Below are 16,685 nucleotides of genomic sequence, written 5' to 3'. Positions count from 1 at the left end.
AGGAAACACTCAGTTGTACAAAAATAAAGGCACTTTAATTTTGGTCACACAATATCACAAAGCACTAGAAAGGCAACCCTCCAATAGGAGGTAAGTAATACACTAGTTATATACACGAGTAAACAGTAATAGGCATAGAAAAAGTTAGACAACAGTGCAAACGCAGTCAGACAATAGTGACCCCATGGGGAGCCCAAACCATATACTAAAAAATGGAATGCGAACACAGGACCCCCACCTAGGTAAGTGGAATGTGTAAAGGGGAGCTGGGAGTAGTAGAAAACCACAGAGGTAAGTAACACAGTACCCTCCAGCGACCAGGATAGCAGGAGAAAATCACTGGAATTTCCCCAAGGCACCCAAAAGGAAGGAAAAGAAGAAAACAAGACACCCAGACAAGACTGAAAGAAACCACCAGTGGATTCCTGGAGAGGAAGACCTGTGGAGAGAGGGGGCCAAGTTCATGAGTCACAGGGGAGTCCAGGAGGAGTAGGAGCTACTACCCACCCAGATGTACTTGCAGGAGTTGGTCGATGGTGGTGAAAAGAAGGTCAGCACTGCAGCCCTGGAGATGGAGAAGAGTTCTTGGGGAATGCAGAAGATGTCCCAAGCTGAAAGGAAGATTGCAGACAAGTGTTGGTGCATGAATTCCACCAACAAGCCTTGGAAAAGGTACATTTGTGGTTAGTGGAAAATTGGTGCTGCTGGGGACCAGCATGGCCCAGGAGGACTCAACCTAGGAGGGAGAGTCATACGGGACCCTCAATGACACAAAGAGCCCACAGTAGAAAAAGCAGCACCCTCAAGAGTCCCACAGGATGGGGACACAGAAGTTGCAGAAGGAACGCACACAGCACACAGAGGAAGAAGGGTCCCACACCGCAGGAGAACCACGCAGAGGGCTGTGCATCACAGGAAGTAGTGCTGAGGGACTGGGGCTGCACATAGCCTAAATTTTCCTTTGAGGAGATGCAAACAAGCCTTGGCAGCTGCAAGTGACACAGTGCAGAGGGGTACTGTCCTGCGTGGGAAGGCAAGAACATACCGCCACCAAAGTTGGACATCTGGCAGAGAGGACCAAGAGGACTACTCTGGACCACTACCTGTGATGCAGAATCCATGCTGCTCAGGATGAGAGGAGATCTACACAGCTGGTCGTCGTTGCCGTAGGTGCCTGCAGATGCAGGAGAGCAAATCCTTCACTCTAAGGGAGATTCCTAGTTCCTTCTTGTGCAGACTGAAGACTTGCTGCCCTCAGAGGATGCACTGCTGGGGAAATGTTGCAGAATCTGGAAGGTGCAGTGGAAACAATGTTGCAAGAAGAGTCTTCTTCATGGATGCCGATTGTCAGTTCCTGGAGGGTCCAGTCGCGGTTTCAGTGGCTAGAAGACGAAGTGGAGGTTGCAGAGGACTCCTGCTGGAATCTTGGAAGCCAAATTTGAGGACCCACCCAAGGGAAAGACCCTAAATAGCCCTGAAAGAGGGATTGATCACCTAGCCAGGTGACCACCTATCAGGAGGGGGATCTGACATCAGTTACCTGGCCTAGCCTGGACACTCAGATGCTCCGAAAGGTCCATGCCAACCGTTGATTCAAGCTGGCAGAACCCAGGGACCCTCTGGAGAAAGTCTGGGCACCACCTCTGGGCTGGTGGTGGACAGGGGAGTAGTCACTCCATTTCCATTGTCCAGTTTCATGCCAGAGCAGGGACCAGGGGTCCCTGAACCATTTTGGACTGGTTTATGCACGGACGGCACCAAATGTGCCTTTCAAAGCATACCAGTGGTTTGGGGAGGCTACCCCTCCCAAGCCAGTCACACCTATTTCCAAAGGGAGAGGATGTTACCTCCCTTTCCCAAAGGAAATCCTTTGTTCTGATCAGGTCAAGCAGCAGGAGGGCAGAAATCTGTCTGAGGGGTGGCAGCAGCTTGGGCTGCCCGGAAAACCCTAGAAGACTGGTGGTAGCAATGCTGGGATCCTCCACAGAGCCTCCAGAGTACATGGAGTCATAGTTCCAATACTGGCAACAGTATTGGGGTATGATTCCAACATGTTTGATACCAAACATGCCTATGTTCAGAGTTACCATTATGTAGCTGGACATAGGTAGTGACCTATGTCTAGAACACACATAAAATGGCATCCCGCACTCACAAAGTCCATGAAAATGGCACTGGAGTTCATGGGGGCACCTCTGCTAGTGCAGGGATGGCTTCACTCACAAGTACTTGCACCCTGCCCTCCGGGCTAGGAGGGCCTGCCATAGGGATGACTTATGGTGACCTGATGCAGTGACCTAAGGTGAAAAAGAGTGCATGTCCAAGTGGACAAACTATCAAGATCAAGCTTCATTACTATAAAAACTCTGTGATACATCTTCCCCCACCTGGGATTTCCACACAAGGTCCAGGCTACTATCTCTCTTGTTCTTTCTAAACTCAATTACGCCAACAGCCTCTACCACGGCTCATCTTTAACAACTATAAAAGACTACAACGGATTCAGAACTCTGCTGGCAGACTACTCTTACATGTAAAGCCACAAGCCTCCATCTCTGCTGCCTTGAAGGCCCTACATTGGCTACCATGTGCCAGAAGATCCACATTCAAGCTGTTTTGTATTATCCACAAAGCGATACATGGAACAGAGCAGGTCTTTATCAGGAATAAAAATCACCAAATACATTCAGCAATGAAACCTCCACTCTAGATTGGCACCTTGCCTCAAAATCCCACCATACAAGAAAAAAAAATAGGTAGCACATCTTTCTCTGTTCAAGCATGCAAACTATGGCACTCTTTACCCTCCAAAATAAGATTCACGGATAACTATCTCATCTTCAGAATACTACTCAAGAGTTGGCTCTTCTCCACATAACTACAGCACTCAAACATAAATGTGTAGGATATCCCTGTGTATGTAAGCATTTATTTGGATTATATATGTGTATCTAGATATGCATATTCCTTTATATAAATGTGCCTAATAATTATGTTCATAAATATATAGCTGTGTGTTAGTTCTGCTTAACCAATGTACATATTAGTCATGGTTATATTATTCTTTGTTTAACATGTATATGTGTGACTGCATAAATAAGTACATTTTTAAATACCTATACAATGACTTCACTATTGAAATAAAAAAGGAAAAAAATGAAAAATGAAAATAAGAAAAATAAAAATGTATAAATTAGCTTAAAGTACAGCCACACTTGAAAGTCTAAGTTTATTAAATACACCTTAAATCTATATATAATACTTTCCTTATACATATATTCCTTCCATGTATGTATGTATCTCTATATTTATTTCTTTACTCCTAATTCAGCATCTCCAATGCACTACCTTATATCTCACCCTATTTCCGCTCTCAATATATTGTATAGCTCCACTCACTGACTCATTCCAAACCTCATTCTACCACTCTGTCCAATGCAGTACCCTACTCCTCTCCCTATACCTCTTTCAATATATCCTCTACCTCTCTGACTCATCCCCTTTCTACTACTATGATCCCAAAAATAACACTCTAGACTATTCCTTCCTCTACCCCTCCTTGCATCATCTCAAAACTCCTTTACTATTCAGATCCCCCAAAAGACTTTCTAAACCCTTCCCGTTGGCCCCTTTCCCCTCCACCTCTCCATTACTCATCCCAAACCTCCTCCTACTGCTATGATCTCCAATTAAACACTTTCCAAACCCTTCCCTCTTTTATCCCTCCACTATCCTTTCCAATCCAACTAACATGTCCAACGCTCAAAATAATTTCATATTTCCATATACCAATTCACCACTAATCCTTTTTGAGTTCCGGAGTTGCATGCTACTCGCAGAAAAATGCTTTGACGCCTCGTCATGGGGAGTAGGTGCTAAATAAATGCAAACCCTTCCCTTTTCTACCCCTCCACTATCCTTTTTTCAAGTCAACTAACAGACTCACATGCCACCACTCAAATTAATCTCATATTTCCCTATACTAATTCACCACTAATCCCTCTAGGGTTCTGGAGTAGTGTGGTAGTCTCAAAATTAAACTTTGACACTTTATCAGGGTTGTAAGCGCTCTATAAATGCAATTACATTTGCAATTTAATGTGACATAAAGCAATAACTAATTAGATTAATGATGGAGCCACACTTTAAATGTATATAAGTGGATAGATGGCGGCTGCAGACTAAATCAATCATGTCCCTAAATCCATACATTAGTTGCATGATAAATCAAATTTTTTAGAGGAGAATTGCAAAGTCTACTACTTGATGGAAACTGTTGTAGATTTATAGTAAAAAACACTTATTATCTGTCATCATAGATGTTACTAGCCTTGCATTGATCATGAGTAAATTACTACAGTAGATTCTTGAGCTTGTTTTCTCAACATCACCAACAATCCAATGCAATTGCTCATACACCCCCGTAATGGACCAATCACTTTGCCATCCCTAGCTCCCTGCTCACCATCCTCCCAACAAAACAAGGTCAGCACAAAAGAGAAGACCAAACCTAGAGATCCTTTAATAACTTCTCCATAGACAACCTTATGCTGTCTCACCCTAACAACTAACAACTCCACATCCAACACCAACAACTTTCTAAACAACGTCAACAATTTTTATAAAAACTATTTGAATATCTACACCACAATTACAACAAATATTAGTGAAAGTCAAAACTTTCAGCACCCTGTTATTCTGGAGACCTTTCTGACAATAATTGATCCATCTGCAGACAGGAAACAAATAGAAGAAAATAGAACACCCAATCCCTTTTGCTGTTGAAGCCAGTCTGTGCAACTCATAGAGTGCTCATCACATCAGCCAAATCAAAGCACTATAACAATATAAACAATGACACCTTATGTGGTACGGGTATGCCCAGACGTGGGTCCTGTACACATTGTTTCACTGAAAACAAGCTATACCTTGCTCATGACCCCCTACTAGTGTGAAAATGGTCCTGGGTTGTTGGCATTCCAGTTCAGGAAGGACCTGTCTGGTAGTTCGGGCTGGACTGTTTCCAATCGAGCAGGTTCAAGACTGATTTGCATAGGGCTAGATCCAAATTGAGGTGCCATGCTGTGCGAAAAAATGATGGATTGGGATGCGCTCTGAGTTATTACCAGTGACTGAGATTATTTCAAGCATTCCATCCATCACTTTTTGTATACTTTAGTGTGCTACTCACAGATAACAGCATCAAGATTCACAAATATGCTAGTGATACACAACTCTCCTTGAAAGTCTTCTCTGCTTCAGACTTTCAACACCTCAAACACAGCTGGCATATCATCTAGACCTGGAAATCACCACCTACTTGAAGCTCAACTCAACCAAGACAGAATTCCTGTTATTTGACAAGAACAACACACAAGATACAGTACAAATCTGGCTCAACAACATGAATGGTGAAGGTTTTGAACCCCAAATTTTACTGAATGCCGAGTCATTTGGATTCACCCTGGCATCATTCTCACCTTTACCCACAGGGAACACAGTGCTAAAAACAGAAATGACCTGGTATGAATTCTTTAAAACCATTTGTTCCAAAAAGTGAATTTAAAAGTGCCGCTCAAGCCCTTGTACTCTTGCTTCTGGACGGTGATCATACCACACCAAATGGCCTCTCAACCACCACATTGGTACCATTTGGAGGCATCTTACAAGATGTATGAAGTTTCATCTACGTATTAAAAAAATATGATCACATCACCCCCATTCCGATGGAACTACATTTGCTCCATTAGTGCAGCTGCCACATCATCAAAATCAGCTGTGTCATTTACAAAGTCATCATGACCAGCACCCTCACTTAACTTGCAGACAAGCTTAACATCTTTGGTGGCTCTCGGCACACCCACAGTCAGGACACTATTAGACTGCAGATGTACCCTGGATTTGGTTCAGCATCTCTGTATATATCAGGGCTACTCAACCACAGTTTTAATTTAACAAAGAGTTAAAGCTTCACCTCTTTAACCACTTGGGTGCCTTGGATGTAACGGTTACGTCCTCGGCCACGATGCTTGGGTGCCGAGGATGTAATCGTTACGTCCTGCACCTGGACCATGGGGGGAGCGCTAGTGCTCTCCCCATGGGCCTCCCACCCCCCTCCCCAGGGCAGGGATGGAAGGGGAATCGCTTCCCCTACCACCCCCAAACCCCCCCCAGTGACATCTGATGATGTTAGTGCGCAATCACACGCTGACCTCATCTGAGGTCGCCTCCATTGCCCTGGAAGCATGGCTTCCAGCGCAAATCATGGAGAAACTGATTATTTTTTCCTCAGTACAGGGGCAGGGGAGGTCAGAGAGGCATGAAAAGGAAAGGAAAGGCTTTTCCTTTCCTTTTTATGTCTCTCTGAGCATTCCTGCAGCTTGATCGCATAGCGATCGTGCTGCAGGAATGCCCACTAGACACCAGGGATTTTGTTAACTTTGTGTTAATAAATTAGGGGAGCTGCCCCTTGGGCAAGGGTCACTCCCAAGGGGGGTAATTCATTTCTAGGTCATTTCTGCCCCCCGGGGGGCAGATCAGCCTATTTTAATGAGGCTGATCTGCCCCCATGGGTGGCAGCAAACTCTAGACACCAGGGATATTTGTTTTGGGTATTTACGGTGGGGAGCGGCCCCTTAGGCAAGGACTGCACCCCTGGGGGCCTGATTTATTTTAGGCCATTTCTGCCTCCCTTGGGGGGCAGATTGGCTTATTTTTATCAGGCCAATCTTCTCCCATGAGGGACAGAAACCACTGGACACCAGGAATTTTTTTAACACCAATTTCACACAAGGGGAGAGACTCGTTAAGCAAGGGTCACTCACCTGGGGGCCAATTTTATTTTAGGCCATTTCTGCCCACCTTGGGGGCAGATCGGCTGATTTTAATTAGGCCAATCTGCCCCCAAGGGGGGAAGAAACCACTAGGCACCAGGGATTTTTTTGTGCCAATTTCACGCAAGGGGAGCGACCCCTTATGCAAGAGTCGCTCCCTTAGGGGCAATTTTATTTTAGGCCATTTGTGCCCCCCTTGGGGGAAGATCGGCCTACTTTTATTAGGCCAACCTGCTCCAAGGGTGGCAGAAACCACTAAACACCAGGGATTTTTTTTCCTGTACTATTTTACATAATGGGAGCGGGCCCTTGGGCAAGGGCTGTTCCCCAGGGGGGGAAATTATTTTAGGACATTTATGCCCCCCTTGGGGGAAGATCGGCCTATTTCTATAAGGCCCATCTGCACCCAAGTGGTGCAGAACCACTTAGGTACCAGGGATTGGTGTGTGTGTGTTTTGTTTGCGGGCAGCCCCTTGGGCAAGGGTTGCTCCCCATGGAGGCACATTACTGATTGCCATTTCTGCCCCCCTGGGGGGCAGATCGGCCTATTTCTGTAAGGCCCATCTGCCCCCAAGGGGAGCAGAAAGCCCACTAGACACCAGGGAAGATGTCTTTTTTTTAAAAAAAGAGTGTGGGTGTATGGCTATACCCTCACCCCAAATACATGGCCACAAAGTTGTTCTGCCCACTGGTGGGCAGATGGGGCAATTACCTCCAATATACTCCCCCGGGGGACAGAAAGCCTACTACATGCCAGGGAATAAAAAAAAAAATATATAGTATATATATAGTGGGGCAGTGGCTACCAACCAGTATGGGCATGGTTATTTCCCCACCCCAAATGAAGGGGGTAACAGTCTTTGACCTCTCCCCCGACACACTAAACTATCTTATCCCAACGGCAAGCAAGAGGACATTGATTATTTTGGGTTTAGATTTTACATTTGGACATGAGAGCTTGGCTAACTCTCAAAATCATCCCACTTGGAATGGTGAGAGCTGCACTTTTTGGACTTTGTGATGCTGCCATCTAGAAAAATCTACGAGACCTAGACACATTGGAAAACTAAACATCTGGGTGCGTCCAGGGTGGTGTGCTTCACATGCACTCCACACCATTTTCTTACCCACAATACCACGCAAACCTCCAACTTTGCTTGAAATCACACATTTTCCCCACATTTTTGTGATGGAACCTTCCGGAATCTGCAGGAATCCAAAAACTTCATAGCACCCAGCATTGTCTCATCTATAACTATAAAAATTCTGGTCCACTTGTCAGCCTAAATATATTGCCCTTTTGGACCCGCTTTGGTTCCCCCTCAATTTCAACATGTTTTTGGCTCTTCCCTGTCACAGGCATTTGACCCACCTACACAAGTGAGGTATCATTTTTATCAGGAGACTGAGTGGAACATTGGGTGGTAGGAAATTAGTGCCAGTGCGATGATCCCACACAGAAATGTGGGGAACATTTGTTTTTTTTAGCTAACTTTGAGGTTTGCTGAGGATTCTGGGTAAGAAAACACTGGGGGATCCACGCAAGTCACACCTTCCTGGACTCTCTCGAGTGTCTAGTTTTCAGAAATTTCTGGGTTTGGTAGGTTTTCCTAGCTGGCTGTTGAGCCCAGGATAAAAAATGCAGGTCCTCCATCCCACTGCAAATACAGGTAGTTTTGTAATTGATAATTTTGATGTGTCCACGTAATGTTTTGGGGCATTTCCTGTGCCGGGCACTAGGCCTACCCACACAAGTGAGGTACCATTTTTATCAGGAGATGTGGGGAAATGCTGGGTAGAAGGAAGCTTGTGGCTCCTCTCAGATTCCAGAACTTTCTATCACTGAAATATGAGGAAAAAGTGTTTTTTTGCCAAATTCTGAGGTTTGCAATTCTGGGTAACAGAACCTGGTGAGAGCCCCACAAGTATCCCCATTATGAATTCCCCTAGGTGTCTAGGTTTGCTAGATTTCCCTAGGTGCTGGCTGAACTAGAGGCCAAAATCCACAGCTAGGCACTTTGCAAAACAAGGTCAGTTTTCTGTGGGAAAATGTGATGTGCCCACGTTGTGTTTCGGGGCATTTCCTGTCGTGGGCACTAGGTCTACCCACACAAGTAAGGTACCATTTGTATTGGGAGAGTTAGGGGAATGCTGAGTGGAAGGAAGTTTGTGGCAACTCTCAGATTCCAGAACTTTGCAGCACCAAAACATGAGGGAAAAGTGTTTTTTGCCCAATGTTGAGGTTTGCAAAAGATTCTGGATAACAGAACCTGGTGAGAGCCCCACAAGTCACCCCATCCTGGATTCCCCTAGGTGTCTAGTTTTGAAAAAAATGCACAGGTTTGGTAGGTTTCCCTAGGTGCCGGCTGAGCTAGAAGCCAAAATCCACAGCTCGGCACTTTAAAAAAACACGTCAGATTTCAATGTAAAAATGTGATGTGTCTATGTTGCGTTTCATTTACTTTCACAGGCACTAGGCCTACCCACACAAGTGAGGTACCATTTTTATCAAGAGACTTGTGGAAATACAGAATAGAAGAACAAGTGTTATTGCCCCTTGTCTTTCTCTACATTTTTTCTTTCCAAATGTAAGACAATGTGTAAAAAAGAAGTCTATTTGAGAAATGCCCTGTAATTCACATGCTAGTATGGTGACCACGGAATTCAGAAATGTGCAAATAACGAATGCTTCTCAACACCTTAGCTTGTGCCCATTTTGGAAATGCAAAGGTTTCCTTGATGTCTGTTTTTCACTCTTTATATTTCACCAAATGAATTGCTGTATACCCGGTATACAATGAAAACCCATTGCAAGGTGTAGCTCATTTGTTGGCTCTGGGTACCTAAGGTTCTTGATGACCAACAATCCCTGTATATCCCCACAACCATAAGGGTCCAGCAGACTTAACGGTATATTGCTTTCGAAAACCTGCCATAGGTGGAAAAGTTATAGAAGTAAACGTGGACAGTAATGCCTCATTTTCTACCTCAATTTAATTGTTTTTTTTATTTTAGCTGTTACTTTCTGTAGGGAAACTTTGAAGGATCTACACAAATGACCCCTTGCTGAATTCAGAAGTTTGTCTACTTTTCAGAAATGTTTAGCTGTCCGTTGTCCAGCACTGGTTTCACAACCATTTCTGTCACTAATTGAAAGGAGGATGAAAGCCCCAGAAAAGTAAAAATGGGGTATGTCCCAGTAAAATGCCAACATTGTGTTGCAAAAATGTGTGTTTCTGACTGAAGTCTGCATGTTCGGGAAAGCTGGGAAGATGGTAATTTTAGCACCACAAACCCTTTCTTGATGCCATTTTCAAGGGAAAAACCACATGCTTTCTTCTGCAGCCCTTTTTTCCAATTTTTGTTTAGAAAAACAAACTTTTAGCTGTATTCTGACTGATTTCATAGTCTCCTCCAGAAGAACCCACAAACTCTGGGTATCTTTAGAATCCCTAGTATGTTGGGAAAAAAGGACGCAAATTTTGCCTGGGTAGCTTATGTGGACAAAAAGCTATAAGGGCCTAAGCACGAACTACCCCAAATAGCCAAAAAAAGGCTCGGCACCTGAGGGGGAAAGGACCTGGCAGCCAAGAGGATAAAGAAGAGTAAATCACAAAGCATTAAGCATTCATAGGCCAACTTCTTCTCCTTTTACTCATTGACTTTGTGCTTGCCTTTCACCATGTACAGTGTTTCACAGCCTTTTGGCTAGGTTTGCGCTATACAAATGCCATATACATGTACTAACATACATACATACATACTTCATGCATACATATGGAGTAATATTTCCTCAGAACTCAATTGATAATTCTGAAAAACCTCATATTTATTATTTTTCAATCGAATTAATTGATTTCAATTCCTGCGTTCTGTATTGCATAGTTTAATTATGTCATGTAGAATACAACAGTGAAGAAAACAACTCTGATTCATGCTTTATATTAGCTGCCGAAAATAAATGTTGACTGCAATTAACATATTTAGAGCACTCTGCATTGACTGCTGATTTGTTACCTTAAATGTTATGAACAAATATTTTGACAGTTTAAAAGTCAGTGAGGTATTTTATTCATTTTTGAGTTGCTATAGAGCTCTAACTCGCCAAGGCTTCAAAATCCACACATAAAGAGCTGTACTACTTAGTTTCCAAAACAGAGAGAGGCGCTTGGAAAAACTTTCTTTACATCAGAGGGTCTGATTCACAAAGGTATTTGTCACCATAAAGTACTTTTACCAGCTCAGGATCTATCTTTTACAGGGTGTGTCCGTACAGCTAGGAAAATGGTTACTCATAGTGCTCATGTGTGTCATGTAGCGATTGCCAGGGGTTGCAATTACGACCCTTTTCTTGCCCCTTGTGACCCTTGACACTGCCTTTGTGACCCCTGGCCTCAGAGGTGGCAAAAGCAGTGTCAAGATCAGAAGGTAAATAGTGTTGTGATGAGCACTGAAGACTTTTTGCAGCTCCCACTGGAGAATGTCACTTTCAGTTGAGTTATATGAATAAAAAACTCGATGTGCTAAAAACACCAAAAAATTAGATCGAGCCATTTAATCTGTATTTTTTAATGTTTTCTCAGTTTCATTATGTTTTTTTTAGATAGTATGTGCATCTTTTACTGAAGACATTTCATTTTAATCCATATTTTAAACTTAAACACCTGAAATACCGAACATCTTCAACTACACCAAAAACGTGCTGCTTTGCAGTATTATTAACAGGCCTGTTATTCTGCTTATTTCAGCAAAGAGCCATCGCAACAGAGGGTAAAGCGATGGGGCTTTTCGATGGATGAAATGTTGAAGGACCCAGTGGGGAGAGAACAGTTTCTTAAGTTCCTGGAGTCAGAGTTCAGCTCTGAAAACTTGAGGTAAAGGTTCTCTATGAAAGCTTCCTCCTCCAGTTTGCCTGCAGCTATTTTCGCCTGTCCACACATAATATTTTTTCAGGTTCGAAACATAGGATCCTGCTGCCCTCTGACGCCAAAAGAGACAATCTTTTTTTTTAAAGTTAAATTTTAGGCATCCAACGGAAATACTTGTCATCCGTTTTGTGTTAACATGATTGTTGCCTTGGTGTTTGGAATTTAAAAGAGACTGAAGTTGTGTTACTCTGCAATACTTTCTTTTTCTTCTCTGCATGGGAATTCAAGTGTTAGTTTATAGGAACTTCCTTCTTTGGGAGTTTGTTCCTGAAATAGAAAAACTTTGCAAAAGTTAGGTGGACAGCCACCAAAAACTTTTTACATTGAAAGGAGCCGCAGTGATGGCAGTTTCTTTCAATGTAGAGATGACCACTGAGCTAGAGGTCTTCTCCAAATTTAGCTTATGGTAGTCAGTGAAGGTGGCGGAGGTAATGTCTTCCACCCCCCAGACTCATTGTAATTCATCTGCCACAGTATAAATCAAGCTCAAAGTGATGAGTGGTAAATGAGAGCAAATCCTGATGATTACCGTGTGAATATGTGATGTGTGATAAATCGTAGCATGGTCTGATGATTCATGGTGGTAGATATGAGCCATCACCAAAGACTTCTGAGTGAATGGCTAAGATCTAAAGTCGGAGCAAAGGTGACAGGACAAAATAGTTATTGTATTATTCCAAAACTTTCCTTGATTAAGAAAAAAATCTGGGGCTAGTAGTACGAAGCCAGCTCATAGCCTGAGAATATGTGCAACTAAAGACGGAGGCATGGGTGTCATGAACAGGCAGGAAATGGGCAAATACTTTCGGGCTTGTGGTCTTTAAATTGAGTTAGTGGAAATAGCGCATTTTATAAAAACACAAGGGAAGAGCAATGCAGAGAAAGCAAAACTTGAGTCAATCCATGGCCTGCATAACATGAGCAGACAAGAATTTGACAGATTAGATGAAACGTGGCAGATTAGAAGAAGTGAGCCACATTTATCCTCTGTCATTCGAAATTGCAGAAAAAATACTGGAATCGTATGCATAAAGAAACACAGGGGTGGCAAAGGATATGCCTGCTACACAGTAAGGTGCTTTTTCGCTTGGCCCAGTTGGTTTTCGTTCAATAGAGACTCTCTCTTTTATGCTAAACGATTACTATTCATAGGTATTAATCTTAACATGTCTTCCTAATTACTAAGTGAAGCGGGGGAAATCTTAACATCCCCTAAGAGTTATAAAATGTTAGGTGAAAAATCTGAGCATGCGTGAGGATTACTAAATAATGGGTGAACATTTGCATTATTACCTTGGGATAACTACACAATAAGAAGCAAAATTTTGATGGGTGACAGAGTTGAGAAGTAACAATAATGATGAATCCAATCCAATCTCGGCCAATACTCCAAGTGAGAGTACTGGAAAAATAGAGTACATTTAATTATTTAAAATAATTACTTTATAAAAAAGTGTGGGTGCATGCTCTTCGATACTTGGAGTTGGAATGACAGTAGAATTCTATTTAAAACAAATTGCTGGACAAGCCATAAAAGCCAAGATTGTGTGAAGGCCTACATTTCTAAATTAGTCTGTTCAGCATACTTTGGTCAATTTACACACCTCTCAAGGCTTAGCAATGTCTAATTGATACCTCCAGTAGAGATAAAGGCTTAGGGTTAAGGGCATAGCTATTCTAGTCATTGAACAGAATCTTATTATCAAATGTTTCTTTCTTCAAATCTACAGTAATGCTAGTGCCCAAATTTATTAATGACTTTCAGAACCAATGGTATGGAACATTCTACAATACTTAGCTTTGTTCAAAATATCCTTCATCTCTGATGATGTGTTTATAATTCTATTTCAACCTTTTCAAATGAGTTTGTTAGTGCGCCTGGCCCTTAATAAGGCAACTTACAACGGGACGTGCATAGGTCGATGAACCTTTTGATTTGCATGGAGTATCCTAGCTAGGGTATGGTCGGTGTTCCAAATAGTCAATACACTAAAACTCAATAAACATTAGTTGTCATTAATAATGAATCAATGAAACGTCACACCATGACCCTTCAGTCATGAACAACCACAACTCGTTATACGTTTTAGTGATTTTATTTCCCTATTAGTTACAATACTAAGTCATGAGATTAATTCAATGCAATTCAATTCAATCAAAATTCTGTATTAGTTTATTATAAGGCGCCAAAAACATAATCTAATCAAAACTTGCATCAAAGCATATTCTAATGCATTAGCAAAAGTCAACAGAAGAAACAAAGGCAATAGATCTTTTCTATTCATAGAGTTCAGCAAAACAGTCCGTCAACCATTTGTCTCTGAATCAGTCAGTCGCCATATAAGAAAAAAACCTCATCTAACCCAGATTAACATCAACATGTGGGACTTAATGCAAAAACAATTTAGAAACAGAAATTTAGAAAACATCTAGCTAAGAAGGCAATTTAGACAGCGCATTTGATAATTAGAAAGAAAAGGCACAAGGTTTTAGTTCAGTCACATTGTCATATCTACCTATCCTCGGTATGGATCAGCAACAGAGTCAGTCTTCGTTTTCAGGTCATCAGTCGATCAACATCACATCAGGCTCTCAAGTGTAGGAGCCCAATGACAGAATCTCGAATCACCTCTCTGATCTCGCAGTCTCGCTCCCCCAACATCTAGCATCTGCATCTAACATCTGAACTCTCATGTCTCTGTCACGTTGTTATATCGAAGTTACCCAGACTATACCCCAATTTCCAGTTGGTCAATCAATCACAAGTTATGACTCTACCCAATAGTTGTACTATTCCAAATCTATGTATTCTAATATTTCACAGTTCACATGTTGTTGATTGGTCTGCTTTACGATGTCCTCATCATCCGGCTCGTCAGGTATCAAAAATGTTGCATCTTCTTCTCCAGTCAGTGCCTTCATTGTTCGAGTCCTGAGAAAGTACATCTCATGCACGTTATACATTTATTCGTATCAATTACTAGAACATCATCTCCTGTCCGTCGGTTCTCACAAAAGGGTCTAGTTAAGCATTTTATTAAAACAATAAGCAGTTCACGGTCAGTTCATTCCGTCAGCACATTTCTATTAGACGCTTAGAAATTCAGCTTTCTGCATGAGGCCAGGCAAGACTAGGCCAAGACACTCGCTAAGTTAAAGCCTACAATTATTGCAAGACATAGGTTTTAACTCTCAATATGACATAATATTACATAACTTTAATACGTTTTCCATATTTCATGTATGCTAGTCACTTATGTACTACATTTCATGAAAGCTGGTGGCCATTCTCCGAGGTCACAATTTCAAACGTGCACATTCATTTTTCCATGTTAATCATTTTCTAACAAACTCATTATTAGAACACATAAACACTCATTAATAATTTTAAATTAAGTCATTTGTGTTAACAATCCCTCCACTGATGACTAAATATGTCATCATGCTATTTTTCCCTTTTACCATTCATAATTCTATTTCTTCAGCATTTTGTCTTCTCCTCAAATCTTCCCTATAGATTCATTCCATGCTTCGTTGTTCCATCTGCTGATTATTTTTAGACCTTTTCAATGTAATCTTTTGACACAATTTACATAATCCCCATATTCCTAATATGCAAGCAATTACAATCAATATTCCCTGTATGATTTTTAGTAGTACCCCATTCCAAATATTACTAAGCCAATTTCCTACTGAATCAAATCCTTTTCCTACCTTTTCCCACACACCTTGTTCCTTCAATTCCTTCAATTCACTACTGAAGTTAGTCAGGTTAGTAAATAAGTCTCTTATCTCCTTTCTGTTGTTAGGAATGTACAAGCAGCAATGCCTAGAGTTAATAATTTTACAGACTCCGCCGTCCTTCGCTAGAACGATGTCTACAGCAAGATGATTTTGAAGAGTCATAGCTCTATCCGTGGACAATTCAGTATCTATCAGGAGTATTGCCCCTGTAAAATTTGTCAGCATGTTATCCAAAATAATAGACAACTTTCGAATCTTGATTGAATTCAGGATGACACCCAGTGAAGGAATCACCGCACCAAATATATCTCCCACTATCACAGAAGAGGCTTCCCTCTTCTGTCTTTTATGATGTAATTCAGTCAATTTCGGAAACTTTTTCAAGTCCTCTATCTGGTAAATCTTTGGAAACACTATTCCCAAATAACATGTCCCATACCATCCTCTTGGAAGACGGTAATAAGCATTAAGTCCACAAATATAGTAGATACCTGGAATTGCAGGGTCCTGACCATTCAGCATAAAAGTCCACTTACTCTGGAACAAAAACACATGCCTGCATTCACTCGTACACACAAATAAAGTGTCAGTGAGCAATTTTGGCCTATATATACAAAGCTTCCCTACGTTTAATGCATCTAAAGCCAGTTTCCCTAGTGTCTTAATTGCAGTATAAGCATAATCATTCTTGTAAGTCCTTTTCTCTAAGCCCTTCTCTAATTTCTCTTTTCATGCTTTTCTCCTATCGTCAGTATGCCTTAAGAAGCTCTTCTTTAAAGGGGTAAGCAAGCATGTTAGATTGTTTTTATGAGCATAAGCCGTTCCAAATGTTAGTGTAGGTTCAAAGAATCCTCTAACCAATACTATGTCATGGTCCTTTTAAACTCTACTCAGACACCTAATGATAGGGACAAACGAAAACACTTTATCATAATTGGAATAAAAATACTGAATATACTCCTGGTTATAGAACCTTGTTAGTAGCATACTACAACTTATCCCGTAGGTTAATGGAAGACTATGGCACGTAACTCCTTCCTCGACTGACAAAGGAATTTGCTTACACACAAGACAATCCCTTGCATCCATCGTCTCAACATACTCACTCAACAAACAATAGAAGACGTTAGAAGGAAGTTCTCCTTGAGCATGAGTATAATCATGCAAATATTTCTCAACT

The 16,685-nt window shown here is 41.8% G+C and overlaps 1 protein-coding gene across 2 annotated transcripts in view; it reads left to right on the top strand.

Annotated features, from left to right (window-relative positions):
- RGS7 (regulator of G protein signaling 7) overlaps positions 1–16,685 on the top strand; it is a 1,783,260-nt gene that overhangs the window by 1,540,122 nt on the left and 226,453 nt on the right. For both annotated transcript variants that reach the window (XM_069234688.1, XM_069234689.1), the window contains exon 14: positions 11,582–11,707. In XM_069234688.1, the coding sequence (XP_069090789.1) occupies positions 11,582–11,707 (126 nt within the window). The remainder of the gene's footprint in view (positions 1–11,581; positions 11,708–16,685) is intronic.

This window comes from Pleurodeles waltl, chromosome 5 (genome assembly GCF_031143425.1).
Source record: "Pleurodeles waltl isolate 20211129_DDA chromosome 5, aPleWal1.hap1.20221129, whole genome shotgun sequence".
Lineage (NCBI taxonomy): Eukaryota > Metazoa > Chordata > Amphibia > Caudata > Salamandridae > Pleurodeles > Pleurodeles waltl.
The sequence above is the reverse complement of the archived record's forward strand: the minus strand, read 5'-3'. Positions and strand labels throughout refer to the sequence as shown.